The 18501-nt window shown below is 42.3% G+C and overlaps 1 protein-coding gene across 1 annotated transcript in view; it reads left to right on the top strand.

Annotated features, from left to right (window-relative positions):
- Positions 1-3815: 3815 nt before the first annotated feature.
- Positions 3816-18501, top strand: part of LOXHD1 (lipoxygenase homology PLAT domains 1) — a 197872-nt gene continuing 183186 nt past the window's right edge. The window contains exons 1-5 of the mRNA XM_085849094.1: positions 3816-3825; positions 4886-5000; positions 5648-5728; positions 12828-13012; positions 17799-17897. Of these exons, the coding sequence (XP_085705220.1) occupies positions 3816-3825; positions 4886-5000; positions 5648-5728; positions 12828-13012; positions 17799-17897 (490 nt within the window). The remainder of the gene's footprint in view (positions 3826-4885; positions 5001-5647; positions 5729-12827; positions 13013-17798; positions 17898-18501) is intronic.

Raw genomic sequence — 18501 nt, 5'->3', positions numbered from 1 at the left:
GAGATGAAGAAGAAGAAGAAGAAGCAGCAGAAGAAGAAGAAGAATCGAGAGTCGTGAGTGAGGAAGGAGAAAGGTTGCGTTTTTTTGTTTTGTTTTTTTATTTTTTTTTTTTTTTTCATATAAGATAAGAAATAGAGTGATTTGTTGGGAGGATATAAATTGAAGGTAATGGGGAGGAAAAAACATAACACAATTGTACACCGAGGTGAACCGGTAGGCCTCAAGCCTCAAGGGTAGGCCTCAAGCATCCGGTAAGACAAAGTCGACAAAATCTCACAAAATAGCACGATTTTTGAAACAAAACCGAACTCGGAACACACAGTAACATGTAAGTGAGAGAATAAATCGTTAAAACGGGACAGATAACGACCGAAAACTTAACTTTGAGACCGAAAACTTGGCAGAGAGCCTCGAACGAGACCTGTCGACACTCCAAACCTGGAACCAGAAGGGATCTTCTTTGGATCTTGTAGGTCTTTGTAGTATGTTGGGTCTTCTGGGGACTTTTGAGTCTTCGAGGTCTTTTGGGTCCTTGGGACTGTTGGGTCTTCAGGGTCCTCTGGGTATTTTGGGTAATCGGGGTCCATTAGGTCATCTGGGTCTTTGTGGTGCTTTGGGTCCTCGAGAACTTTTGGGGCTTGTGGGTCTTTTGGGTTCTTGGGAACTTTGGGCTCATCTCGGTCTTTTGTGTCTTTCGGGTCCTCTGGTTCTTTTGTGTCCTCAGGGTCTTAAAGGTCTTGGGGGTTTTAAAGGGAATTCAATGGTCAAAGGGGTCTCTAGAGTCTAAAGTGTCGAAAAGTACATTCCAATAGTACGTAATTAATAGACACATGTGTGTAAAGTCAAGGAGCAATTGTCGTTCAAACAGTACGTAATTACGAGACATGTAGTCACATGGCTTCATGGACGGATTGAGCATATTTTTCGTTTTTCCTTCAAAATTTGAAACCATCGATGTTTATTTGTAATTGTGCGGGAAGAGAAATGTGAATAAGTGACGTTGTAGCCAAAATTAATTTGGAAGTTGCCATACCCTCTGCCAGCACCACCAGGTGGCACTACACGGTACACATTTATATAGAAAATTCACGCCCCCTACCCTGCCCGCCACACCTTTGCGTGAGACCGCGGCCACACAGCCGATGATACCACCCCCCCCCCCTCCACACACACATACACACACACACGCACACACACACAGCTGAATTTGTACCCTGAGTTTGGAGATATATTGTTGTGGGCCGGGGGTCGGTGGTGAGAACGACCGCTAGGTGGGGAAGTTTACGCCGTCTCCCACCAGTCTCCCCGGAATTGTTGGCTGTCGCTCCGGATAACTCCGAAGCTGGCGGGTCGATTAATCGACCGTGAAACGCCAATATCTCGACCGCGTGGCGTCAGGTTAATTGTCTAGATCCCAATATACCTAAATAACCATGCAGTCTTTGGCTACATTCACTCCCTCGGCACGTCTTTCTCAAACCGGGTCACTCTACAACTCCGGTTCGGTTGCAGCCGAGCGGAAACTGTGAAAGCCGTGCTGGATAGGATTAACGGATTATCAGGGATGAAACCCTGTCTGAACTCGGACCCGGACCATGCTGGACTAAATAAACAAAAGACGGAAACGAGCTGGGAACATTTCTAATAATTTATTTAGAATAAAAGACAAGGAGGCAAGACTTGAAGCAAATATGCAGAGCAGGAATTTACAATGATTCAAAGCACTAACTCAATTCTACTTATCGACGGGCCCACACGCAGTCACACACACAAAACGAAAAGAAACCCCGGAGTTTTTATTGGACCCTCCAGCCGATGAAAGAGAGACGAGCTGGGGGTCAGAGTCCGGATGGGCGCCTGTGGGTCGTCGAAGGTCCCAGCCGCACGTGTGGGACTTGTGGCTCGTGGCGGCAGCCGCGTGGAGCAATCAGAGCTCCGGGGCGGAGATCAGGGTCATGGAGGGGACCCACCAAGGCTTCACAAACAGGCTGGTTCACTCACTCTCCAGCCCAACCACCGTCAACCAACTTGTCACCACTCAAGTACTCCAGATCTCCCAGCGCCAACGCCAACGGCAACCACAACCGAGTCTGCTCGGGGATATATATCTCCTCCCACAGGGGGAGGGGCCTTGGCGAGAATCATCTCGCTGTCTGTCCCTCATTGGCCTACGGCCGCACCCTACCAGGGCGGAGCCATGGCCCCTGTTCAGAGACCCCAGTTATTCCTCCACGTGGCTTCGCTCCCGAAGAGTAACAGAGTCAATGCTGAAAAAGCCATACAAGAACTACGAGCGGAGGACTGGAACCGCGAGGCCCCCTCTCGGCAAGTCAAGGTACGAGCAGCCAACGGGTGGTGATGGCGCGTGATGGGCAGGTTGGGTCATGCAGATGGGATGGTTGTTGGTTGTTAGATGGCTTGTTTGAGGGTTCGTTGGATGTAAAACCTCACTAAAGATGTCACAACGCACACATTTAATCCTCCCGCTAAACAAAAGGACGGGGTCCTGATTCACACGTATTACCGGCAGAACTAACTTTGGGACCTGAATGTTGCGTGTGCATGGTTTCCAGATTCGTAACAATATATAGATATTGAATGAAAGAATGTTCCTGCCTGCAAACCTCTTGACTGGTAATCAGCAAGCCAGAGACAATGTGCTCACGTGACAAGCGACATATATATAATATTTTACGAATAATATTTTAACGCTTTTCATAGGTCACGTGTTGTGGCAGCCATGTTGGAAAAAATGAAAATCTTTGGACCTTTGTATCTCAAACCGAACCGTAGCAAAAATTTAAACTTGGCATGTGGCAAGTACTCCCCACAAGTACTCACCATGTGGAATGTGTGATACATTTTTTAATGACATCATCGGTGAAGTGGAAGCCTGGTGTGTTGGCGCAGTGGTTAGGGCAGCGGCTTGGGATCCAAAAGGTCCTGAGTTCAAGCCCCGTTGGGCCTCTGAATTAATACACCAGGGGGTTGACTCAGCCTGTCATCCTTCCGAGGTCGGCGAAATGAGTACCAGTATACTGGGCCGGTGTATACCCCGGTTAAAATAGGTGTACCATATCCCTGTGTCGTAAGAAGCGACCAGGGTTGTGTCAGGAAGGGCATCCGGCGTAAAACATGTGCCAAATCACTATGCGGATCATACGGATGATCCGCTGTGGCGACCCGTATCAGGAGCAGCCGAAAGAAGAAGAAGATCATCGGTGAAGTGGTATCCCAGTCAAAATGCAACACTTAGGACGCTGCATCCATTCAGAATGAAAAATGTTGAGTCATCTTGGGATTAATTGGTCAAGAGTAAACGATTGATGACGTCATAGGTCATGTGGTTCGGCAGCCGTATATAGATTTTTTTTTTTTTTTAACTAAAAAAATCTCCAAAACAGATGAACAGATCGAGGCAACTTTACACACATGTTCATTCAGCCTTGAGAATATCTGGGTGTTCATGAATAATAGATATGTCACGTGGTCTGGCAGCCATATTGGATTGAATAAAAATCTTTTAAAAATTCATTTTCCTGAACCGCTTAATCAATCGACGTGAAACATCACCATTACGATCCAGTAGACGTGGGGAATGTATGTTTTAAATTTCAACCTGATCGGACACATAGTTTGGCAGTCAGAATTATTTAATTCTTTGAATCCGAGTACGTTTTATAAAATTTTAAATATGAATCACTTGGCTGTGCTTGGATAGGTTTGAGGGTCGAGGATTTGCAATTCAATTGATACCCACGATGACCCAACGAAAAATGGCTAATTGCATACATAATAAATGAATTGAACGCGGCATGTTACCAGGTCCATAACTCATCAATCCTGCATTGTTTCAAAGCGGGGTTTGTATCAAAACGAGATGCCTTGGTACCTCGTCATCACTGCCTGCAGTTATATAGTGGAAGTTTGAGTCATTAATAGTGTTAGTTCAGGTGAGTTTATGGGATTGAGTAGTGTCTATAGATGAGTGAGTCAGTCAGTGAGTCCGTAAACACTTCAGTCATTATCGCTTGAACCAAACACACGATCTTAATGAAACTTGGCCACAAGCTTAATATCTGATGCCTATAACGAAGGTGTATTGACTGCATTAAAAATCTGTGCTCATTAAGGGAATCTACGAGGGGAGGATGGGGGTTACCCCGTAAAATAGGTATTTGCTCTCTTCTCCGCAACTACACACATAATTTCAATGAAACTTGACCACAACCTTCATCACCCATGATGCACCAAAGTGTATTGACCGCATCAAAATCTGCACTCATTAAGGGGGTCGATGGTGGGGTGGGGGTGTTGATCCCCCAAAATATGTCTTTTCTCCAAAACGACACACAATTTCGATGAAACTTGACCACAACGTTCATCACATCAGTTTGTTCAAGGCATTAAAAATAAAAGAAGAAAAAAATCAGGGTCTGGGGGGTCTGCAGGGGGTTTTGAGTGACTTTCTCCTGATCCAGGTGAGCTTCAGGACTTGCGGTCTTATTTTGATTGTTATTATTAAGTAACAGGCTATAACTTTCTCCCAATCTCTAGAAGAATCAAGAAGCTTATTTTTGTGCACATAACTTGAGTCCAGATGGAAAAACCCAAACTTTTGTTTTTGTAAAAATGCAGAGTTGTTTGAAGAACTGATTGGTTGCAGTTGCATTGAACAATGGTATTGGCACAGGATGTTTTTTACCATTGGCAGAGATGAAATATAAACATTTGATCATTTTTACTGTAATATATTTTATACCGTAACATCCTTGCTTCGGTAGAGTTTAGGCAAATGTTGGTGTTGTACTTTGTATCCACTATCCTTAAAAATTGAAATGCATTTAATGCAAGTTCTGGTGCTGCGACGCATGGCGACTTGCAGTCTACGAGGTGGTGATTGCGACGGGTGATGTCCGAGGAGCCGGAACAGATGCAAATGTGTTCATCACTTTATATGGCGAATCTGGAATCAGCCCCAAACTCCATCTCATCAGCAAGTACGTCCTGTCTTCAATGCTATCAAGTTGTAACCATTTCATATAAATCTTCTTTGAATCCACAATTCTGTGCTGAGAATGTTCTGGAAAATTAAATTTTCAGTCCATTGACTTGTCAAACATCCATAATGGAAATGAAGCTCAAGTCATAACATTCTTGCCTTTTTCCTTCCAGCCCATTGCAGAAACGCAACGCAAACAGGTGTATGTTGCCTCCATGAAGAACTGACTAGTTGTCGGCGCTGTTTCTAGAACAGTTGAAGTCACCAAAGGTGTTTTCACAGTAAAATAACATGCCATGTCTTCAAATATATACTTTCCCCAAATATCTGTAAGACATGGTTTGCTTATTTTACTATGTCTGTGTGCTTTGCTACAGCAGGCAAATAAATGATATTGTCTTGTGATATATGTACTGAAGACAGCTCGCTGCTCTATTAGATGCATATTGCTTGTGCTTGCTAAAGTGGGAGATCCACACGAGCTCAAAGGGGTTAGCGTGCAATGAAAAAAAAAATCATTATTTGGATGCTTGGAATGTTGGCATCGAAATAATGTTAATTTCAAGCACTCCGATTTGCTATCTGTCAATGTTGCATCAGCTGTGGTTTGCTCTGGCTATTGCCAACTCATGCTTTCATTTGCAGGTCCAAAGAGTGCTTCGAGAGGTGTAAGACCGATGTGTTCAGACTTAAAACCTACAATGTCGGAGTGCTAAAGAAGGCCAGGTAAATGTCTTAAGCATGAGTTGTACAATTGTACTAAAATATACAATTTTGTGTCTGTCTGTCTGACTGCGATACATTCAGTCATTACTTATCCAATCTCAACCAAACTTGGCAGGAGGACTAAGGGTCACACGATGGAGGTTGTAGTGGCTTCACTTCCTCCCCTCCCCAAGGGAGTTTTCCTCCTTGGACGAACTCTGTGTTGAGGTGCACATGTCTGCCATGCATTATCAATTCATCCAGTATCCACATCCATGATAATTTCTACCCTCATTAACCTTCCCAATGACGACTTCTTTTGCACTTGCAGTTTTTTTCTTCCACTTCTGTGATTGAATGTTTGCAGCTGTGTCCATATTGTTCAACCCCCATCTCTTCCCCTTGCCCACATTCTTCCCCACATCCCTTATTTCTCCAAGTCTCCCTCTATTTTGTCCTTCAACTCTGCTGTGGGTGTGCCCCCCCCCACTCCTCTTTTTCTGCTGTTTTCTTTGTTATTTTAGATCCTGATACATTCTGTGTTGTGATTACTCCATGAGCCTCGACCCTGAATACTAAAGGCCCGGTCACACCTTGACGTTTTAGCCAACGTATGCCGATTTTTGAATTTTTTTTTCTAAAACGCTGGCACACGTTGAATACGTTATGGGTAAGTTTTGATAACATTGAGAGCACGCTGAAAAACACTGCCATACGTCGTTGTACGTTGGCTTTAAACGTTGTACTTTTCGGTTGTCCTCAAATTTTTTCATGCTTGAAATTTCACGACGTATGCCGGCGTATGACTCACACGTTCCGCTACGCTGGCCACAAGTTGTATGCACGGTCTGCGATCGTTGACAGACGTCAACACATGCTACTTGTAAGTTAATCATAAGTTGAGACACGCCGAGGTAATGTTTAGCGTACCCGAAACTTATTTCTAACCTTTGATTAACGTGTTGTTGGCACGTTATGCGATCGTTGCCACACATCGACAGACGTTACTTTTAAGTTACTCATAGGCTGAAAGACGTCGGTATAATGGATCGTCCTTGCGTCAGCGTCCACGGCCACGGCCAGGACACTTATTTGCAGCATTCTTCAAACTTTTCTTCGGCATGACGAGGATGTTCACACTTCGATGTCTAGCTTGGCTATGATTCCAATTGTCCATCGGCAGCGTCTATTTAAAATAGTCGAGTTTGAGCGTTTTAACACGTTCAGAAGAAACGCTTCAAATTTCCAAACCCCAGCATCAAAAAACAAAGGCGAGTGACAGCAATTTAAATCGTTCATTGTAAACAATGAAAATGGCTGAGCGGTACCGTGTAAAAGTCGTTGAGTGTAAAAAAAATCCAATTGTTGAGCGCAAGCGTCTACTTTCAATAGTGGAGATGCAGCCATTTAAATCGTTGAGTTTATCATTTAAATCGTTAAATCGTTAAAAGCAAGGACGATCCATCATAACCCACACCCTCCCCCTCACACTCACCTACTACTGCCAACATGAACAAACTACTACTAATACTGATACTAATACTAATACTGATACTGTTACTGCTGACATGGACATCGACTCAAAAAGGACTCGAAAACACTGTTGGGTTCCCCTTTTATGAACACCATTTTTATATCCCAATTCCCAAAACCGCTGGGAACACGTCTTTATATGGCAGTTGTAAGCTAGAAACACGTTCATTTATTTTTTTGTCGACTGGAAGACGTCATTGGAATCCGTCTACATACGTCGATGTGTGTTGGGACTACGTAAAGAATTGGTTCAAAGCACGTCAAACATAAGTTAGAAATAAGTTTCGCGTAAAAAAGACATTACCGCGACGTGTTTCGACTTATGAGTAGCTTATAAGTAGCCTTTGTGGACGTGTGTAAGCGTCCACATATCGTGTGTAAAACTTATCCCCATCGCATGCAGAACGTGTGTCATACGCCGAGTACGTTGTAAAATTTTGAACATGTTTAAAATTTCTTGACGTACTCTACTTACTACGACGTATGATAGCGTACTTTAGCGTTGTACTCACGTATACCAAACTTACTCGTACCGTATTTGACGTGCCCCAACGTTTTAGACACATTTTTCTTAGGTCGGCATACGCTGGCAAGATCGCCAAGGTGTGACCGCGATGTTGACACTTCCATTTCTACGGCAGTTATGATTCGAATCGTTGTGCATCAGCCTTTTAATAGGCTACGTCACAACATCGTCGGCAATGCGTGCAACGCGCTATGCCTAAGTTAGACTATTGTTGGCCATCGGTTGTGTAGGCCGACAACAGGTTCAGCATTCGTTGGTATAAGTTATCTATAACACAACGAAACGTTCTGTGTCCGTTACCAATGCGTTATACATAAGACCAAGTCGCTATGAATACGTCCGAATCTTTAAAAAAAAAACATCAAAAGTTCAACGTAAGCCAGCGTTTTAGGTACATTTTAATACGTTGCCATCGCTGGCTAAAACGTCAAGGTGTGACCGGGCCTTAAAGTAGTTTCTCCAAAGTTGCACACATGCACATGTGATGTCTCACGTTTTGCTTTTGCCAACGATCATATTTTCAGGGAACATATATTTGAAATGTGCTTTAAAAATGTTTTTCTCTACACTGTTCCTGATAGTTGTAAAGTTATTTTTTTGTTTAGTCATATAAGTCACATCGTATGGCAGCCATATTGAATTAATGGGCGAAAAAAACTGAACATCTTTTCCCTAAAACTGCTCAACGGAAAAAAAAAAATTTGAAACTTGGCATAAGTCATCAAATCCCCGTGGGGTGATAACTATGACGTCATTGATGAAGTGGTATTTCAGCCATAATTGGTTGAATCGAAATCCTTATTTAAAAAATCTGAAACTTGACATATCTAATTTACGACTCGACGTGAGTGAAGAATTAAATTTATGACGTCATCGGTATTTAAAACGATTATAGGTATTATAGCGTGGAAGCGGCCGTAAGACATCGATGATGAGGATCCGTCACGTATAAAAAAGCGGCCATATTGGTTTGAAAAAAAAAATGGGAGAAAAAAATCTTCTTCACCAGAACCGCTTAACAGATCGATGTGAAACTTTATGCATCTGATCGATGAGCCATGAGTGATATATTTTGAAATGCTTTTCATCTTCAACTTCAACTTCATTGACACAATTTAGCCTTAATGTGCACAAAAGTTGTCGTTAAATATCCTGATAATCAATAAAGCGATGGATAATGGCAATGCATGTGACATAATTGGGTGCATGGATGATACAGGTATATGGGCCATAGCAGCAGTGGGCCATAATAGTAGCGTGTTCAGTTAACGATGGCATTGTTGTTCAAAATGAATGCGTTAGGTGAGACTATGCGCTCTACAAGTGCCGTTTGAGTTAACACATCCCCCAAGCAGCGTGAGACGGGGGTTTGCAATCACTTCTTTGTGTCTGTCTGTCTGTCTGTTTGTTTGTCCAGGCCATAACTTCTTTTTTTACCATTGGAGTCTTTGTCATCAAATTTTCAACACAGCTTTATTATGGGAATATGGAGAAGACAAATTAATAATTTGGTCAAAAGGTGAAAGATCAGTGTGACATAAAATCATCAATTTTCATCCAACTGACCTGAAATTTTAATTATCCTTTGAGCTATTGTTTTTTTTCAAATATCCAACAAAGCTTAATAATGAGAATATGGAGAAAAGAAATTAAGAATTTGGTCAAAAGGTCAAAGGTACCAATTCGCATGCGGAAGAAGTCCGAATATTGAGTGAACGGTCTTTGCCTTTTCGGATGTTTTTTTCTAGTTTTGTTTTGTTTTTACTACTTTCATCAACACGCTGTGGGGATTAAGCCTCAAGACAATTGGGCGCACAAAATCGGACAGTTTAGTAAACATTTGATTTGTATTTCAGCCGATCTTGTCTTTTTTTTCTTCAAATTACTACATTCCGTTTTTTTCCATTTCAAGTCACAGACTCCGTGAATTCCGTCCATTTTCCACCATCATAGAAAATCACTGGCTATGTTATGTTCTGGTCCATTCTGTGTTCTCGCTCCTCCATGAGCCTCGACTTTGCATACAAAAATGCCTTGCACACATCCTCTATCTCCTTTTCATTCTCCTACCAACCTTTCTTCTATTACGTACCTACTCTTCTTCCACTGCCATACCCTAATTTTCCCCTCTTATCATTCCCTCTTCTCCCTTTCTTAATTACATTTTCAATTACAACAATTTAGCCTCCTCAACTCTCCCCTCTCAAACAGAAATATAACAAATCTGTATATTCATATGTTTATCAGACCCCATCACTGTCGTGGGTACAAGGAACCAAGTGTCACACCAGATATTGCTGCATGCATCCTGATGAACAGGAAATGTCTGCCACACATTACCTTGTCTGTCGTATGCAAAACAGTTGTATAGGCCTATTAGGCATGAGCTTAGTAGAGCTACAGCCCCCTACTTCCCAGTGGGATTGTATTGCAGCCAATACCATGGACACTTGTTTTGGGCTTGTTGACCCTCTTCAATGTGGAGCAGAAAGCCCTCCCAAGTGTGAATTGGTCAAACCTACAATAAATTGTCGAGATCAGAACACATCAGTGTAGTGGGTACCAGGAAGAAAGTATAACAACAACCGTTGCTGCATTTATCTTGATCAACAGGAAAAGCTATTGCTTTCATCAGCTAATTCCTTATGCTACTTTTAATGTTCCTGTCTTCTTGTGGGCTCGGATGGAGACAGGATCCCTGTTAATTGCCAAGCTGTCACGTGACAAATTCAGCACAGTTGATTTGCTTCAGGTAAATGGTAGCATTAAGTGCAAGGTACATATTATAGCTACAACCAGTTGTTGCGATTTATTTGCTGATCAACGAAGTTTCTTTCACACACTTTTCCCAGACTCGGATGGTCGGACTCTTTAAAAACTCCAAGTTTGCCCCATGATGGAATATTGCTTGGTGTTGGCTTAATAGTTAGGGTGGTGGGCTTGGGATCCTAGGATCCTGAGTTCAAATCCCACTCGGCTGTTGAATTAATACCAGGTGGGGTTGACTCTGCCTGTCATCCTTCTTAGGTTGGTAAAATGAATACAAGCTTGCTGGGATGATTGAGTCATTCGAGTGTCCTGTGTCAGAGTGATGACCTGTCCAGGATTGTGCTCAATAGCCTGGGAGTCTGCTTTGGCTGAACCAATAATAATCTGTACAGAGTATGGTCCTGATGGAGAGAAAGAGGGGGGGGGGGAGATGATGCTCTTCCATATGTGCTCATTGTCCTTGTGTGAGTGCAATCCAAGGCTATTTTATTTGTGGATGACAGCTTGCTTACTGACAACCTTCAGCCCCTGACCCACTGTAGAGAAGCTTCCCTCTTTTCCCTCTTTTCCCTCTTCTTCCACTATTGCTATGGCTGTTGCTCAACAGAGCAAGCAGTTTCAGTTTCTCCACTCATTATTCTTTCTCCCCTCAATTAGCTTCAGTTTATATCTGCTCTTGATACCTGTCTCTTCAGAAAAAAACAGAACCAATACAGGTGCAACTTTTTGTTTCTTGCACTATTTTTTTTTCTAATACAAAGTCGAAGCTCATGGAACAGCTTGATCAGGACACAACAGTAGAAGTAGAGGGGGGAAGCACACCAACAGCAGGGTTGAGAGAAAAAAATATAGGGAGATTTGGACAAAGGAGTGGAGAAGAATGAGGGGTAGATGAGGAAGCATGGGGTGGACGGGATGCAAACTCTAAGGAAGGAAAAATTGAAATATTTTACCAGGTGGGCTTTTGGACAGGTGCATTTTTGGGTAGAAAATATCATGGTTTTGGATGGGGGGTTATCCGTGATGTTGGCGAATAGCTATCTTGCAGATCTGGAGGGAAGAATGAGATTGAAGAGAATGTGGAAGTTGGTTCTACAGGTGGGAAAAAGAGGAATGGATGAGTGTAGATGAGCATTGATTCTGGATTTGAGGCGTTTTTCCAGAAGGGGGTTGATGGTATCCTAGGGTCCTGAATTAAAATCTCACTCATTTGTTGAATTAATGCCAGGTGGGGTTGACTCAGCCTGTCATCTTTCTGAAGTCAGAAAAATGAGTACCAGCTTGCTGCGATGATTGAGCCATTCGAGTGTCCTGTGTTGGAGTGGCGACCCGTCCAAGATTGTGCCCAACAGACCAGGAGACTGCTTCGGCAGCACCGACGCTCCGCAGAGTTTGGATGGTCCCAATGGATGGGTGGATGGGGTTGATCGTGCACCTGTCTGCGATGTGAAGATGTTTGGCCCATAGTCTCAGCTTAATCACAGGAGGTTCCAATGATCTTGAAGGCCTTGTTTTGCACAGCATCAAGCTGAGCAAGGTGTGAGGCTGGGGAGTCAACCCAGAGGGGGGAGCAGTACTCCATCGAGCTGCGGATGAAGGCCTCGTCGATGGATAAGAGTTTAGGTGTGTCAAAGAAGAACTTTATACGATGGACGATGCCCATTCGGCGGCTGGCTTTAGAGGCCAACTTAAAAATGAAAGGTCATGGCTGATGGTGAGACCCAGGAGTTTGAGTGACTGTACTTCTTCAACAGGATTGTTATTTTAATCAAAGTATAAAGTGTGTGCACGTGAGTCGTGCGTGCTTTCGACTGCTGTTCTGTGGAATGAAAATGATTTGAGGCTGTCCATCAGATTTGGCCTTCACTTAACCATGAGCTATGAGAGCAAAACAAGTTTGAATCGTTGTTGTCTTTTTGAAGGTTTTCTTGAGAAGTTCATTTGTTTGAATCTTTGTTGTTGTTTGAAAGCTTTCTTTGGAATTTAATTTTTGGTATACAGTCTTGCCTCGTGGAAGAGCAGCAGTAAGGTAACGTCATGGAGGAAGAGAAGCAACAGTGTACATACGGTGGGACAATTACAGGTGTATGTAACAAGTGCATACCATGTAAAATACCCTAAATAATAACAATGAATATGTCCTTAAGGTTCTTTTTTAAATTTATGTGATGATGGATGCACCTGTTTCATGACAACATAAAGTATTTTATAGTAGAAGAGTGATCTGCACTAGGAAATACCACATTCATTACAAGACTTGGAGGTTGCAGAGAATGTCACCCTGGGTCATAGGATTGAGCATGACAACACGGGAGCCAATGCAAGTTGGTTTCTGGAACGGGTGACCGTGACTGACGTGAACCGACCACATCTGCGGTATTACTTCCCTTGTGGTCAATGGCTGAGCCGCATTGAGGGAGATGGCCTCACAGCACGTGACCTCGTGGGAAGTCTCGATCCTGGAAATGTGCCCAGGTGTACGTATTGCCGTGCGCGCTCGGTGAACATGTTGTTCTGTTTTGCATCTTAAGAAATCAAAATTGTAACTGTTTAAATTTAATTTGTTGTCTATCAGTTCAGTTTTCTGAGTGCTGCATAATGTTGATGGTAAAAATATAATTCATATGACGGACAAAAGTAAATTCATCGGTGAAGGAATACGGTGTCGATGAGGTGCAGGCACTCCGATGGCTCGATGGCCAAAACTCCATTAGGACAGATAACTTGATGTATGCATTGAACCATTTACGGTGCCTTGGGAAAGTATTCAAACCCCTCGATTTTAACACATTTTGTTGTGTTCCAGCCTGTATTTAAAATGGATTAAATTTAAACTTTTTGCCACCGATGTTCACAAAATAACCCATAATGACAAATTGGAAATATATTTTGAGAAGTTTTTTTTTACAAATTAATTAAAAATGAAAAGCTGAAATGTATTGCATCAATAAGTATTGAACCCCTTTGCTACGACACTTTAAATTGAGCTCAGGTGCATCCAAATTCCTTTGATCATCCTTGAGATGTCTCAAGGATTGAGATTTACATTGAGAGAAGGTTGAGATTCAACCACAGCGAAGATTTACATTCCAACAAGACAATGACCCAAAATATACAGCCAAAGCAACACTGGAATTGCTTCAGAAAAAGAACATGAAAGTCCCAGAGTGGTCCAGCCAAATCCCAGACTTGAATCCCATTGAGGATCTGTGGAAATACTTGAAGATTGCTGTTTACCAAAGCTTCCCATCCAACTTGATATAGGTTGAGCAAATTTGTAAGGAAGAATGGGAGAAAATTCCCAAATCCAGATGTGCAAAGCTGATACAGACATATCCACGAAGACTCGAAGCTGTATTCGCTGCCAACGGTGCTTTGATAAAGTATTGACTCAGGGGCTTGAATACTTATTGATGGGTATTATGGGGTATTCTGTGTAGAGCAGTGACAAAAAATGGAAGTTCAATCCATTTTAAATTCAGGCTGTAACACAACAAAATGTGACAAAAATTGAGGGGTGTGAATACTTTCTGAAGATACTGTATATGATATTGAATGTGGTTGATTGCCCCTTGTAATTAATCTTGTTCTGTGAATGGTTAGTATAAGGTTGCACTCATTATAAGGTATACAGCATAAGCAATATGTGCAAAAAATACCAGTGGACATGAATGAAACGGTGATAACCTCTTGAAAATCAAAATCGATGTGTCATTGAAATATTTAATTGACAGTGTCACAGTCACAGGATAACACCTCTTCTCCATAATTGAACCAGGGAACATAAACCCCAACCAAATGAATTAATTAACAACGATGCCAAGATTTAATTTACTTCTCACATATATTAAGCGTCATTGGATTTCACCTTTGCTGGACTTTGCATTATACAGGTGTACTGGATAAAATTGAAACCCAGTTGCAGCATGCTCAAGTTTTTGCAATAAAGTAAACCTTCAAATATCATTGGGTTAGGTTGCTGGAAAATGCTGTGATTGTTAAAACCACAATAGTGGAAACTAAGGGCCAATGGGAAAAGGGGGGGAGTTCAGTTCCTGGGCTTTGAGGAAATATCGAGGAAGGTGGGCGGCAGCTAAAAACAAGCATATCACAATTGAGATAAACATGTAAAATATATTTAAAGCATGTTAACATTAAATGAAATAAACATGTAAATAAAATAAATACAGCATAAAATTAACAAAAATATAAAACTTATACCTTTTTCTTACAAAATAGCGAGATGGTTGAGGGTAAACATATTGTGGACTCATTCGTACTGTCCTCTGCCGTAAATATAAAACAAGACTTAGCTCGGGATAACGATGCTGTTAGAGGAGGGAGGGTGTTGGTTAGAAAGATTTGGATGTCGAACTTGTGATGGCTGTTTGATCATCAGGTGCAAGATTAAGTCGCCTGCTGTATTGCCACATAGAAGAAGGGTAAAATGATCCTTTCGCCACCTTGATTTGGAGCAGATCTTTCCTGCTTTGAGAGGAAGGTATCAGATGGCATCGTCGTCCAAAATAATACCATCTCTTTGGCGTCTGCCATGGTTGAACTGGAGCCTGCTGCTCCAGGTGCCTCGTGGAAACATTGGTAAACCTGCAATGATTTCTCCCACATTTCCGGTCTACTCAAATGGGTAAATCTGCAATGGTTTCTCCTGTATTACCGTAATTGACTCACGTTCACTGCACAGTCGATTTATTGATCCCGTAATGGCGGCCCACAGATGCAGCACTTTAACCTCTTGCCAACCTATCGAACAACTCAATTTTTTGCACAATGTCATAACGTTTCTCTGCCTTTTGGCACAACTAATTTTGTCTATCATTTTACGTTTGGGTGTCATTACTAACTGTTGTCTACTAGCTAGATCTTGTAGATGTAGTATTACAGGATCTCTTCATGTCATTTCCTGCTCATTGGCCATTCAATATTAAACTTAGCTTCGTTCCCGTATGCTGGTCTGATTACTAAAATTAACCATTCGCGAGAAACAACAAAAGGCTCGTAATGGGAAGTAATCGTATATGCGGATGCAAACAATGACTCATCTCAGCTCAAAAATCACGATTGGCTGAAATGAAACATCGCAATAACAATTTGGAAACACAATAGGATGTCTGTGATTGGTCGAAACCCATGATATGAGAACCCCTGATATTTGAGCTCTTACTGTATGCGACTTTTGAAATGATGTAATCCGGCACAGAATATGCAGTGCGCATGCGCAGAAATCCCAAGTAACGGTCCATCGGGGCAGCCTGGACGTGTCATATATGCCAGATAGGGATTGCAGCATGAAATGGCTCACCAAGCTTTTAAAGAAACCAATAATACTTGAAATCGTACTTGCAAGAAATTGGCGTGCCTCTGCACAACAAAAGATTTGGAGAATTTTCTGATCAACTCATCCGGAAAGTTGATCTCTTGTAGCAAAAACTCCTTATCATGCGGGCCGTGAAATGCTGAAGTTTCGTAGAGGTGTGCGTTCTACCCAAACCTTTGTGCTTTTTAACACCGATGGGAAGGTCATATCTGGGGCTTGTTGAAGCAAAGGATTAATTTTAAATGATGATATTTACTAGGAATGATGTTTCGAAGGAAGGGGAGTTGTGTGGGCTGTGAGTGCTGTTATAGATAAACATTTTGTTTGGTTCTGGGGCCGTAAGAAAAATTATACTCAATTTTTGCATCTATTGGTGAAAGGAGAAGTGTCTGTTCATATGCGGGTGGGTGTGTTATAACCAGAGCCACTGCTAGATAAATTGTAAAAACAGGAAATGGTACGAATCCGACTCCTCCTTTCCACGGATATTTCTCGTGTTCCTACATATCCGATTATCCGTGAGTCCGATTTGCATTCAGAAACACAACAATGATGGTTATCCATCTTGAAATTGCCATTCTTTCATCTAAATGCTGAAAATTATGTTCAAAAATGCAAACAGTACTGACAAGAATAGAAGATACAGTACCGATGCCTAGTAAACCAGTGTTTTATGTCTCTTGTCAGTCTTTATGCTAAAGAGGCTGGTTTGTGTTGTGAATATACAGAACGTAAAAGTCGTGAATCAGTGGATAGATTCACTTCCTAAGGGATGCACTGGCATTGTCAGAAGGAAGGCTTCTAAGCCTACTTCAGTTAACTGATACTGTGGCTAGCAGTATAGCAGCTGATACTGCTTTTAGCAGTGCGTGGGAGGTTCTGTGTCTTTCATAGACTGCAACAATTGGCAGAAGTTCCATTTGAAATGTAATTTATTTCCCTGGCTGCAAAAAAAAATCCTCGTAAACTGTGTGAAAAAAGCCTAAATAGGGTGGATACGTGGCACGCACCCCGTATACACAAACGGAATTATTCAAACGGAATCAATTGTGATTCATACACACAAATGTAAAAAAAAAAACAGATGGATGGCTCAGAATATAAAGGTTGTGTTAGCTCGTATCACAAGTGCTTCGCTTTTTTCGTGCAAATCATTCATTCTGTTGGTCCTTGCGAACTGTGTGTCAAAAAGCGCATGCATGGCACCAGAATTCCAGGATTCTGCACCCATTTGGGTCACATGTCTTTTAAAAGCTCCCTGGCATGTTTATTTTTTGTGAAAAAGAACGAGACTTCACCTCGAAACCATGACAAACTATGTCATAGATATGCTTCAAAATACAAACATATTATAATATACAGGATGTGAAGTTGTGAGATTTGGAATAAAACTTGAACACAGGATGAGCCACGCCTGGTGTTGGCCTAACAGTTAGGGTGGCTGACTTAAGATCTCAGGGTCTTGAGTTTGAGCCCCTTGAGTGTCGGCTGTTGAATGAACACCAGGTGGGGTTGACTCAGCCTGTTGTCTTTCTGAGGTCGGAAAAATGAGTACCAGCTTGCTGGGATGATTGAGCCTGCGTCAGAGTGGCGATCCGTCCAGGATTGTGCCCAATAGTCCAGGAGACTGCTTCAGCAGTACCAACGCTCTGTACAGAGTATGGTCCCAATGAATGGATGGAGTGTACAGGTAATAGAGGGCACTGCATCAGTGGCACAGCCACGCACCCAGAAAATTATGCAATCAGCAGCTACAGGCTGCACACGATAGCTTGCAAGCAGGATGAGCCTCCATCTTGCATTCAAGTTATTTGTACTGGATATATATCATTACTTTGTGTCCTCATTGCAGATTAGTAAATGTGCCAAATGGATGAATGCAAAGCATAGACTTGATCTCAGTGGTGTGTGGTTTCCCTGTTGTTTAGCAAAGAAATACGTGGTTCGAGTTCTTACCGGGGACGTGAAGGGAGGAGGGACTGATGCAGACGTGTTCATCAACGTGTTTGGAGAACTGGGCGACACAGGTAACTTGCCATCGATGGTGCAAAAGTATTTAAACCAAACCTAGAAACGAAATACGATACCTCCGTACTATTTATTTCCAGGTTCGGCCTATTTAATTTGATCTAATCCTTTTGGAAGAACTGTTTTCAGAGGTCGTCAACAACATGTAGTTGGCCTAATTAGACTATATATTTCGAAGGATAGGAGGAGCATAAGTAAGTGATGTGTAGTCAGGTCTAAATCCGAACCGCCATTTTTCGAGGTGTCATGCTTGGTTCAGGTGAACGACATTGTGTCTGCAAAGCCAACAGGATGTGCAAAGGTGTCAAGAGCATAACGTGCACCTGGAATGTCGCTCCTCCGGCCTTGTCTCACCTTAAACCCATTTGTGTCAGCAACATGTCCAGAGCTTTACATTCAATCGTTTCGAGTTCCAAATAAAAAGTGACTGTTTCAGAATTCCGAGTAAATGATGAAGAACCACTAAACTTCCTCAGTCCTTCCGTTCATTGGAGTGAACACATTCCATTTGGAATCGCCTGATAGACCGCCAGTCAGACACCCTCTAATATGGATGTCTCGGATAGCGAACATGTCACTAGACCTGAAAAAAAGACCACGTTT

Source organism: Eptatretus burgeri, chromosome 12 (genome assembly GCF_056783735.1).
Source record: "Eptatretus burgeri isolate ZD-2024b chromosome 12, Ebu_testis_v1, whole genome shotgun sequence".
Classification (NCBI taxonomy): domain Eukaryota; kingdom Metazoa; phylum Chordata; class Myxini; order Myxiniformes; family Myxinidae; genus Eptatretus; species Eptatretus burgeri.
This window is presented reverse-complemented; position numbering and strand designations above follow the sequence as displayed.